The sequence below is a fragment of the Saccostrea cucullata genome, unplaced genomic scaffold (genome assembly GCF_032062105.1).
Source record: "Saccostrea cucullata isolate Sc308-1 unplaced genomic scaffold, CSIRO_AGI_Scuc_v1 ctg247, whole genome shotgun sequence".
Classification (NCBI taxonomy): domain Eukaryota; kingdom Metazoa; phylum Mollusca; class Bivalvia; order Ostreida; family Ostreidae; genus Saccostrea; species Saccostrea cuccullata.
The window spans coordinates 430,040-442,965 of NW_026934500.1; the positions used below are offsets into that span (position 1 = coordinate 430,040).

Genomic DNA, 12,926 nt, shown 5'->3' on the forward strand with positions numbered 1-12,926 from the left:
TTTATATTATTGATTTCTTAAATTGTATTTAATTTTTTTTCTGATTGTAATGATTTTTGTACATCATTGAGCACAAAATTGAAGAACATGTATACAGTTTCCGTGGCTTTAGGAACCGAGCGGGGTTGGTTGGGAGTCCGTGTACGTGGGAGGGGGGGGGGTGAAGGAGAGACCATGCCCCCATCCATCCCAATAATTTTGCAGATATATAGAAAACTACAAAAAATAATTCGTATAAAGTACAATGTTAGAAATAAATAATCAATAAATTCATTTCATTATTCTAAATAAGTAACAATTCATGTTTGATATTCCATTTGGTTTCCATTTGGGTCCATTGTATTTCCATTTGGGTCCATTTGTTTCCATTTGGGTAAATCGACGTGCCCCCCCCCCCTTTCAATTTGCTTCCGACGCCTATGGGATGAGAGAGACGCTAATTACCTAGCTTCGAAAATGCCACGCCTCATTGAAAAACCAAGGATGGCAGAGGATTTTTACCAATAAACATCGGTATCTATAGACTCTATAGGGTACAAATGTCAACTTTAAAAGATAATTTCTAAGACTTCGATAAAAATTGAAACTTTTTTTATAAGATAATTTCTAAGACTTCAATAAAAATTGAAACCCATTTAGATGCATAAAATGAAAATTTTTGCATGTAAAAGATTTCAGTTTCAAGCTCCATTTCAAATTTGAGACTTTTTGAATTAGATAATGAATTAAAGAGAATTAAAGATCCTTCTTGGATGAGAAGCGGATGTAAATTTTTTTTTTTTAATTTGGGAACGAAATACATGTATTTCATGTTAATTAACATTAATTATTTTTTTTTAATGAAAATGAATTCAAAAATCATATTTAAGGCGTTTTTTAACTTTCAGACATTTTCCTTTGTGAATTATGCTGTTCAACTGGCAGATTTTTTTCCACGTTATATATATACCTTGTTGTCTGAAGATGTCATTTCGTCTTTTCCGTTTTATCCGAGTTGAAAAATACATTCACTTTAACATAAATATACTTCCGGTTAAATTGAAAACAGAAAAAATCCGGCGGCATGGCTGATGTTTTAGATTTGCATGAAATTGAGGAGGGTGGAGATGAATTTGAAGTTGACGAAGAAGGAGATCGTAAGCCAAATTCATCAAAATATACTTGCCCATTTAAGTTTACGGTTAAAATGAAACGGGAAACTGAAACTTATTTTTTTTGTGGGTGACGCCAAAATCGATGGCTTTAAATATACAAAGCTTTTCACATGTGACAGTGTTTAATTAAATTCTAAGCCTTTTGTTTTTCACAATCCTTTTACTTACTCAGTGGATTATTTCCTTATCTACACATTATATATGAATATGAATTAGATCCACCAGAATTTCCTCAGTATGTAATTCAAAAACCAACACTGCATCAGTAGCCATTACAGAAATTGAAGTTTGAACACACACTGTTTAATTTATTACCCTGTACACACGATGAGATAAATTCACATCATATTGTTAGTAATTTCAGTTAAGTGTGAAGTTTTGCATTACGTCTCAACCTATGATGACAGCTGCGCTCAAGGTAATATAGTCAGGGTTCGACACTAACATTTTTAGGCTTTGGTCCGGTCGGACAAGTGCTTCTCTACTTTTACTAGTCCGCCCGCAATTTTATGAGTCCATCAAAAATAAAAATAAATAAATAGAATTATTTAAAAGTTGCAATGTACTTTTTTGAAATAAACAAAGCATTTACATGAAATGTTTATACCAAGAATTCGTTGAAATCGCACAATCAGGAACTACAATCGTATTCCCGATCTCTTTCGTTTTTCTCTATACATGATTACATCATCTAGACATCCGACATATTTCTTTATGTGTCATACTAAATCATGATTGCTAAAATGTTTAATTTCATACAAATGAGTCCTAAAATTAAGGGCTGAATTGACTCAGAATTACCTAACTTCCCGCCAAGAATCTAGAAAGCTAAAAATATATACGGGGTTTTCCAGTGAAAGTTGTCGAAAATTTGAACATGGGCATGAATTCTTTTTTTTTCCCCCAGAAAACTTTATTAGTCCATTCGGACTAATTAGCCACAATTTTTATTAGTCGGAATGAAAATGTATTAGTCTGAGACTAACAGACTAACGTTAATGTCGAACCCTGATAGTATACGCCTCCTAACCGCAAGCTTTATGACTGGAAGTTTCTTCTAATCCCTGCTCATGCAACAGACTGTTTCCATGTCAATGTTGATAATATGAGTTGACCAATCACACAGCAGCGGCTGAATTGTTAACACTGAATGCATCTGTCGAAAAAGAGTGTGTTGTAATGCAAAACTTCACAATTAACTGAAATTACTAGTAATGTGAAGTAAACTAAGGCCAAAAATAAAAATAGTCTTGTTTCCTGCTACCCGACCTACCCTATTTTTTTGCACCCGACCCTAAAGTTTTTATTTAGTTTTTGAGGGAAAATCGAAAATTTCATGATCAAAAAGTGAAAAAAATATACATTCAAGTGGTATTTCATGAAATACGAGGGTGATCCAAAAGTAATGTCACTGTGTCAATATCTTTAATATTTGGCGTCATATTATCAAATATCATATATCAAAAGATGCATAAAAATAAATCTAATCAAATTTGAAATTTTCATTGAATAATGTTGAATTGAATTAATTTTATAGACGTTTAAAATATTAAACATAGGGGGTGTCGCCGCGTCACAACTAAACGTCACGTTTGAAAGTGTAATTTGTTAATTTAAAAATGAGGAATGACAAACTCATGAAAAAGCATCTAAAAAAAGCGTCTAATCGCCTAATATTTTAAAAGACAAAATTATTTTTCGACATTTACTAGTCCTAAGTTGAAAATAAAATGACGTCATTTCTTTCTGATCATAAACATTGTAGTTTTAATCTGCTGTATTAACAAAGGAATTGTCGAAAGTGTTGAAACGCTGAAACAAACTGTGATGCATTTTTGCTAAGAAATGGGGAAATCGCCCGTAGAAACAGTTACGATGATTAATCAGACATACAGAGGAGAGAATGTAAATAAAAGACTTGTTTATAGATGTTTTCAGAGATTTTGGACGGGTCATGGGTAACTGAATGGATAGAACGGCCGAAAAGGGGAAGTCAGGCGGAAACGTTCAATGGTGTTTGACGTTGTCCAAAAAGAGAGACATTTAGACAGTTACAGCAATATGAAAAACTGAAAGAATGTCTTATGGTACTGTTAAAAAATTTTGACAGAGGACTAAATTATATATAGATTGATTACAATGGGTGCCAATAATTCTTAGAAAAAAAGAGAGATATATGTGAATGTGTTCATGAATCTCAAATTTTTTTAATGAAACGAAGGGGTATCGTTCAAGTGTACGACGTTGCATATCCACCATATGACGTTATTTAGGTGCGGCGACTACCATTAGTGCACTTTGTATATAATTCAATATTTTGAACAACATACATCACTTTGATTTGAATTTTTCAGGACTGATTTGTTTTAAACATAGCTTCGATCTTGTATAATTTCATTGATTTACGTCGACTAGTAGCAATTTTATCGTGGTTGTGACATTACTTTTGGATCAACCCTCGTATATATGTTTTAAATATGGACTTGCAAGAAACACTACTTATTAATAATATTTTAAATTATAATATTGACCAATGACATGTTTAATTTGGTTTTGTAAAAGCTCATATCCAACAAATACCATTGGAAAAAAATAAAATAATATAAAAAAATAAAATAATTTTCCGACCTACCTACCCTATTTTTTTCAGGCTGGTAGCAGGAAACAAGACTATTATTTTTTTTGGCCTAATGCAAACTGAATTGCGTTCACTTGACAGCTAAATCAAAGTAAACTAATGGAAATGCAAATTAAATTTTTTATTTCTACAATATGGCTTTTCAATAAGGCTATTATGCTGTCATTTGTAAATCATCTCATATATATGCAGAGCAGATCCATTTGCGATTTGACATAATAATCATAGTGAATGTATACACTATACACAGTGATTTGGAAGGGCTTGCACATGCGCCATAGTCGCATTGAAGCGAAAAATGGCGCATTAAAACAATCAATCATGGCGCCAAGGTGCGCATTCAATTTTTAGTGATGTTAATTGGAAATATTTTGCGTACAACTTTCTTTCTTGTCTTACTTTCATTTTAAATGCAGTCAATTTAAAACAACAAATCTTATTGGTTGAAACCTGTCAAAAAGTACTTCCGGTTAAACAAAGCGATACTTCATTCATCAATCTCTACCCAGAGTTATCGTTCCACTTATATGATAGCGAAGCGAATGACAACTCTGGGTAGAGATTGTTCATTCATTTGTATGGTAGGACTGTTCCGTTTCCAAAACTGTCGTAATTTTAGCACAAAATTCAGTTATATTCTAAACAAGTTCCTTTAAATTTGCTGCATTTCATGCGTTAAAATCGGATTCGGTTAATTAAAAACATGTTTTCTGTCATATATCATATTTGTTTGTCACTTTGTTATTTCTTGAAATGGCCCTTCAGATTATATTGATGGCCCATTCATTTTCAAAATGGCCCATCAAAAATGTTGACAGTTGCGCCATAGTCCCATTGACCATTTTGGCCTTCCCAATCACTGTATACATCTTAGTAATTAACATAATTTTCCTTTATTTTCCAACAAAAAATAGCACAGATAACTAAATTTAATCACTGACATATGACCTTTGACTTAATTCAACCCTTTCACATGCATCAAAATTTAATTCAAGTTAGCTTAGCTTAGCATTCACATGGAGCTATTGCAGAGTAATTTAATCTGCAGTATTAAAACTTATTCACATTTAGGTCTGTGTGTGAATTCAGTTCAAATTTTATTCACAGTAACTATATATAACTTACATTTAATTCGAATTAAACTTCCTGTGTGAACAGGACATACCTGTATATTGTACATTAACTGTGAAGTAAAATTATATTTTTGACCTAATTCTTTTTTTTCAGAGGGTTTATTAAAGTTAAAAGAAAAAGCTAAGAAGCGGAAAGGAAGAGGATTTGGAGCAGGTCTGATGCCTTTGTTAAAAAATTATAATGTTGACGACATTGGTATATGACTAATCAGAGTGATGTTGAGCTGTAAATCTTGGAAATTTTGTTCTCTTTTTGAAATTTTAAAATTTGTAATAACTAAACGTTCACAGTATCTTGCTAAACAAACAAACATATGCATTGTGGTAAGTGTGCCTCATACATAATTAATATGTATACCAGTATGTATCTTTGAAAAGAAAATAAGCAAACAACATTACATTTTATATGTTGACATGTTTAATAGATGGGCCGACACGGAGTGGGGTAGAAGACTATGAAGCAATGGACATAGATGAAGAAGGAGGACCTGGTCCCCAAAGATGTAATTTTAATCAAATTAATAACAAATACAAAATAAATGTTTTAATAAATATTGATCACAGTTTAAGTATATATGTCATTTCCTTTCTTTTTAGCTGTAGAGGGGTGGATCCTATTTGTTACGGGTGTACATGAAGAGGCTCAAGAAGACGATGTTCACGACAAATTCGCTGATTATGGCACCATAAAAAATATTCACCTCAATCTCGACAGACGCACAGGTTTTTTAAAGGTGAACAAATCAAATGTGCAAGTTTGATGTCTTTCAGAAGTTTGTCTGCACATGCATGTATTTCTGTTTATTGAAATACATTTTATAGAAGGTTTTGATGTGATTTTCTTTAAATTAAAAATGAATAAAAAGAAAAGGTACTTATAGTATTTTGAAGTTATGTATAAATGTATAAGAGTGAAACTGTAAAACTGAAACTTGAAGAAACCAATACATGTATGCTATTGCTTTAAAACCTTCTGAATAAGAATGGAGTAGATTTTAAACTTGTATCTGATCATCAAAAAAATAAAGCATACTTATTTTTAGCTCACCTCAACGAAGTTGGGGGGAGCTTATGTGATACCCTCGGCGTCGGCGTCCCGGGTTAAGGTTAAGTTTTTTGGAGCAGTTTTCTTTTTAAGTACTTCTATGTCCTATATTGATTAGACATGCATGGAAGATGTTTCTAATGTGTTTCATTGTACCAGTCAAAGTTTCAGATGCTGCAATTTCAGCAAAGGAATGACCAGGTTAATGTTTTTGGTGCAGGTTAACATTTTTGGTGCAGTTTTTGGTGTAGGTCTCATTTCCGAGTAACTATAAGCCCTATGTTGACCAAACTTACATGGATGGTACATCTTAGGATGCATACTACCAGACTTGCTTCGGATGCTGAATCTGACCTACATTTTCCGGTTGAGTGAACAGGTTCAAGTTTTTGGTGCAGGTTTCATTTCGAAGATACCATGAGCCCTTTAATGACCAAACTTGCATGGATGGTACATCTTAGGATGCATTCTACTAGACTTGCTTCGGATGCTGAATCTGACCTACATTTTCCGGTTGAGTGAACAGGTTAAAATTTTTGGTGCAGGCTTCATTTCCAAGTTTCTATGAGACATATAATGACCAAACTTGCATGGATGGTGCATCTTAGGATGCATACTATCGGATGCTGAATCTGACCTTTGATGAACAGGATAAAGTTTTTGGTGCAGGTTTCATTTCCAAGTTACTATGAGACATAGAATGACCAAACTTGCATAAATGGTACATCTTAGGATGCATATTACAAGACTTTCTTCGGATGCTGAATCTGACCTACATTTTCCGGTTGAGTGAACAGGTGAAAATTTTTGGTGCAGGTTTCATTTCCAAGGTACTATGAACCATATAATGACTAAACTTGCCTGGATGGTACATCTTAGGATGCATACTACCAGATTTGCTTCGGATGCTGAATCTGACCTACATTTTCCGGTTGAGTAAACAGGTTAAAGTTTATGGTGCAGGATTCATTTCCAAGTAACTTTGAGCCCTATAATGACCAAACTTGCATGGATGGTACATAAGGGTGCATTCTACTAGGCTGGCTTCAGAAGCTGAATCTGACCTACATTTTCCGGATTAGTGAAAAGGTTAGTTTTTTATACAGGTTTCATTTCCAAGTAACTTTGAGCTCTATGTTGAACAAGATTGCATGGATGATACATCTTTGCACACTAATGGACTTGCTTCAGATGCTGAATTCGACATACATTTTCCAGATAATAGACCTCGTAAAAGTTATGGGTGCAGGTCTATCACCAAGAAACTATAAGGCTTATATAAACCAAAGTTGCACAAATGATGCATCAAGGGATGAAAACTCTCAATCTTGCTTCAGATGCTGGATTTTAATTACATTTTTAGCTCACCTGAGCCGAAGGCTCAAGTGAGCTTTTCTGATCACATTTTGTCCGCTGTCTGTCTGTCTGTCTGTCTGTCTGTCTGTCTGTAAACTTTTCACATTTTCGACTTCTTCTCAAGAACCGCTGGGCCAATTTCAACCAAACTTGCCACAAAGTATCCTTGGGTGAAGGGGATTCAAGTTTGTTCAAATGAAGGGCCACGCCCTTATTCAAGGGGAGATAATTGGGAATTAATGAAAATTTAGTGGTATATTTTAAAAATCTTCTTCTCAAGAACCACTGTGCCAGGAAAGATGAAACTTATGGGGAAACATCCTCAGGTAGTGTAGATTCAAATTTGTTCAAATCATGACCCCCGGGGGTAGGGCGGGGCCAAAATGGCCGACCAAAGTTTTACATAGAAATATATAGGAAAATTCTTTAAAAAATCTTCTTCTCAAGAATGACAAAGCCATAATTCATCATATTTATATGGGAGCATGCTCATGTAGTGTAGATTCAATTTTGTCCAAATCATGACCGCGGGGGGTAGGGTGGGGCCAAAATGGCCGACCAAAGTTTTACATAGAAATATATAGGAAAATTCTTTAAAAATCTTCTTCTCAAGAATGACAAAGCCATAATTCATCATATTTATATGGGAGCATGCTCATGTAGTGTAGATTCAATTTTGTCCAAATCATGACCGCGGGGGGTAGGGTGGGGCCAAAATGGCCGACCAAAGTTTTACATAGAAATATATAGGAAAATTCTTTAAAAATCTTCTTCTCAAGAATGGCAAAGCCATAATTCATCATATTTATATGGAAACATGCTCAGGTAGTGTAGATTCAATTTTGTTCAAATCATGACCCCGGGGGGTAGGGCGGGGCCAAAATCAAAGTTTTACATAGAAATATATAGGAAAATTCTTTAAAAATCTTCTTCTCAAGAATGACAAAGCCATAATTCATCAATTTATATGGAAGCATGCTCAGGTAGTGTAGATTCAATTTTGTTCAAATCATGACCCCGGGGGTAGGGCGGGGCCAAAATGGCCGACCAAAGTTTTACATAGAAATATATAGGAAAATTCTTTAAAAATCTTCTTCTCAAGAATGACAAAGCCATAATTCATCATATTTATATGGAAGCATGTTCAGGTAGTGTAGATTCAATTTTGTTCAAATCATGACCCCCGGGGGTAGGGCGGGGCCAAAATGGCCGACCAAAGTTTTACATAGAAATATATAGGAAAATTCTTTAAAAATCTTCTTCTCAATTATTTTCTAAAAAATAGCAAATCCATGATTGGTCATGGGACTACTTTTGGATTTAAACTTTACAGTAAAAAGCCATTTTATACTAGTCCTACCCTTGGTGCTCAGGTGAGCGATGTGGCCCATGGGCCTCTTGTCATGATGAAGAACTAGTTTTAAGTTTTTATGTAGGTCTATTCCAAAGTATCAAAATTGCATAAATTTTGCATTTTTGGATGTTGTACACTTTTTGTTGGTTAATTGTGTGAACTTAATTTGCCTTACTTAAAGACAACATTCGTTGAGGTGAGCTCTGTAATCTCTGATTACCTTTGTTTTTTTCACAGGGATATGCTCTTGTAGAATATGAAACCTTTAAAGAGGCGCAGTCAGCAATGGATGCATTAAATGGATCAGAAATCCTTGGCCAGAAGATCAATGTAGACTGGTGTTTTGTTCGTGGTCCTAGGAAAGGAAGGTGAGTGGCTCCCTCTGACAGCTTTACTTTATTTACATGGCCTCTAACTCTGCATATATTTGGATAGAAAACATATTTGGCAGACCAGTGTTGTTTTCTCCATTTCATACTAAAAGCATTATCATTTTAAATATTGCAAAATTCCAAACTTTGTATTCTCAAAGCAATTAATATTCCATTTTGTGATCTTGAAAGGTATACTGTAAATCACTATTTATTCGCGAGAACTTTAATTTCTCATAATTACGCGAGACAGTGTGCTTGCGTAAATTTAATTCTCGCGTATAATAGCATTCCTTATGATTATATAGAGCAATAACCACAATTCGTGAAAATTTTGTCTCGCTAATCAAGAGTCATTGACTATCTCGCGAAAATAAGGTGTTGCGAAAATTTAGTGATCTACAGTAGATTAAAGCAAACCAAATCATCAGTTTGAGAATACTTATGGAGAGATCTTTCAGAGGTGAAAACAGGACATGCAGCACAAAAGAGTGCAAATACCAAGGATTTGAAATCCCAAAGGACCCAAACCATCAACATTTATGTATTTTATCCTCAAAACCAGAATACGTTACTGACTTCTTCTTGACAAAGCTTGCTTTTGACCAATTTAGACTGCCCTATAAAGTTTTGTTGTTTTTTTTTCAGAGGGAGAAAAGATGGAAGAAGGCGGTGAAATACAAAAACTTTTTAGTGATTTGAGACTCTGCAGCTGCTCTCTTGTTGAGGACTGACATTTTCGCGTTTGTTTTTAGACATTAACTAGACTTGTGGGGCTGTCAAGAAACAGGCACACGTTGATTGTACAAATGTCGTATTGTGTAAAACACTTGAGCAGATATATCATTAATTTTAACAGAGATTGTTCATGTTCAAGTATTTTAAAATGTTACATGAAACTTAAAATGTATAAGTAATGTAGATTATTAATTGCAAATGGGGAATCATCATCTGTTCAAATATCGTCTTACTCATTTTTTACATGTAATTAAAAAAATGAAAAAAAACCCCTAATTTTGTTTTGTTCATTATTCAGTTGAAGAAGCACTGCAATAGGATTCCTCTAAGGATAGGCATGATGATAGGATATTGTATATTTATTTCCTCTAACATTGTTTTGTTTACTTTTCTACTTGCAATGGATGATTTATTTGCATCATATTTAGATTTACGAGCACTAAGTTATATTGGTAAAATGTGGTGTCAGAAAAACATGCTAAAAAAAAATGTTGAAAAATAGACTTCACTAAAGAACGTACATAAATTTTATATCCAGTTTAATGTGTGATCTAAGACCGGGGGACATAAACTGGATGTAAAACAAAAATTACTTATCAGAATATTATTTTATCCCAGGTGAAATTCATAATTTAAGTCCAGATAAAGCTTCAAGCCTGCTCCAAAAAAACTTTATCCTGGTGACTCATCTGGAAAATTGTAGGTCAAATCCAGAATCCGAAGCAACTCTAGCAGGATGTAATATTTGATGTATCATGCTAGTTTGTTTCAGATAGGCTATATGTATTTTTGGTAATGGACCTAAACTTCGATCTGATCACCCGTCCGGAAAATAAAAGCAAGCAATCGAAGCAAGTTGAGTACTCAGTAGCGTGCATCAATGAATGAGTTAACAGTGCAAGGTTGGTCAGCATACGGTGTATAGTTTCTAAAGAAGGACCATTTTTCAAAAAACTTAACCTGGTCATTCATCTGCAGACTGGAAAATGTAGAGAAAATTCGGTGTCGGAAGCAAGAAGCTTTTCCTCGTATAAAAACACTAATCTGGTCATTCTATGGCTAAAATGCAGTATCCAATACCTGATTGGTACAATAAAAACATATTAAAAGCATTATCAATTTATCTCTGATCAGCAAGGGCATAGAAGTATTTGAAAAGAAATATGCTCCAAAAACTCTAACCAACGGCACCAAGTGTAATTACATCTATAGAGCTCCTCGATATTTTTAAAAAAATTAATTATGATCCAAGCCATAGCTTCCGAAACACTGGAAGGTTGCTCTTCCTACAAGGATTTATCATGTGCTTTGACTTTAATCCAAGGTCATTGGGAGAAGTTCGAGGTCCATCACAAAAAAGTGTATAATCCGAGTCTATTTATCGTTAGAAATTGTCATACTTGGGGCAGTTTCTTTGACAAACACATTGATATTGACAAATAGTATTATCCTAGTTACTAAAAACAGAAAAATATGTCTTTCTAAATAAATGCCACTAATTTGTGGCTGCAAACAAGTTCATTATAACAACAAAAGAATTCAAAAAATGTTGACTATGAACAAAGTTGAAAACCTTAGAGAATCAACTTATTTATCAGTAGCATTCTTGAATTAAAAAACTGATTGCACTTGGAATATAATATGTGGAGAAAACATACACTTGTAACATACAGTATTCTGTCTCAGAAGTCCATTAAAGATTACAATTTGGGAGCAGGGCAAACACGGAACTCTAATAACATCAGAGGGGGATCAGGCGCCACGGAGGAGTGAGCATTCCCTGCCGATAGGTCACAATGTGCTTCTTGTCATGAACGGGAAATAACGTAAAAATCCATCAAAAATGCAGTGTACTGTAAACCAACTTTTATTCGCGACCACTTTATTTCGCAATTTACCAGGGATAAACAAGTTGGCGACGATTAATTTTCGCGATTAAGCCTTTTTGGATCTGTTGTTAAAGCAATATGAGCTGCAACTTTGATGTCGGAAATTCTTGTTGCAAAATTGTAGTTTACTATTTTAAGAAAACAGAAAAAGAATATTTATACACTATGTTACTTGTAGTAGCAATGTAAAAACTATTTTTAAGATGTGATTGAAGCAGAATTACATTATTGTCGTCCTGTACAATATTTGATTTCTTAAACAATCTTATACATTTTACTGTACAAAAGTCTTTCTTCTGAAACAGTTTGGTACTTTATTTTAGTCTTATTGATAATGAAGGTTTAAATTACATGAATATTTATCATAATTACACATTTAAACATCTAATTAAAATTATCAAAAATGCAGCTCATATTGCTTTAAGGACCGGTTTGCGACGAGAAATATTCGCGATGACGAGGCTCTCGCGAACTTTGCGAAAATTTCTCACACGCAAATAAATGTTGGTTTACAGTAATGGTTTAACCATTAATATGAATAACCTCAATCAGCATTTGACTTAGTTACATAATGTACGTACTGCTGACAAGTTCATAGTATCGATCATAGAATTTACAAAATGGTGACTTTAAACGAGACTTCTGATATTCTTGTTTCATCAACTTGTTTGTCAACAACTTACCTAGACTTAGAAATTGTTCATACGTAGAACATGCTTAAAGCAGCTTTTGCATATTGAATCAACTTAAACCCCGTATGCAGGTGATAAGGTTATTGCTGCATACGAAATGGAAGGTTACGATTAAAAAGTTGAATCCATCACGTTTATCATAAAGCTTGGTTGCTAGCTAGATTACTATTAAGTACACGTCTTTTTCTAGTAAAATATCCAAATTAATTATGTAAAATAAAACTAAAGATATTCAGAATCAAAATTTTGACTTAAGGTGGTTCTCTTTTCATAATTATGTTAAATAAAATTAAAGATATTCAGAATCAAAATTTTGACTTAAGTTGGTTCTCTTTTGGGATATATTTAGTCTACATAAGTACATGTATTGTTATATCTGGAACCCTAAGGGGTTGAACCAAAGCCATCAAAATTAATTTCATTAAATATTCTCTAGCCATGGACATCCATGAAACTGATTACATGATTATAATCAGCCATTCCATTCCTTCTACAATAATTGCAAAAATTCATGGTCCCTGAATCAAAATCCAGATTTAGGTTAAGTTGACTTTGT

The 12,926-nt window shown here is 33.8% G+C and overlaps 1 protein-coding gene across 1 annotated transcript; it reads left to right on the forward strand.

Annotated features, from left to right (window-relative positions):
* The first annotated feature begins 1,003 nt into the window (after nucleotides 1-1,003).
* On the forward strand, nucleotides 1,004-10,059 carry LOC134240882 (RNA-binding protein 8A-like). The gene is made up of 6 exons (XM_062722988.1): nucleotides 1,004-1,136; nucleotides 5,020-5,079; nucleotides 5,351-5,428; nucleotides 5,523-5,659; nucleotides 8,918-9,048; nucleotides 9,700-10,059. Exons 1-6 carry the CDS (start codon nucleotides 1,064-1,066, stop codon nucleotides 9,725-9,727), a joined length of 507 nt encoding a protein of 168 aa, XP_062578972.1. The 5' UTR covers nucleotides 1,004-1,063; the 3' UTR covers nucleotides 9,728-10,059.
* Nucleotides 10,060-12,926: the final 2,867 nt, after the last annotated feature.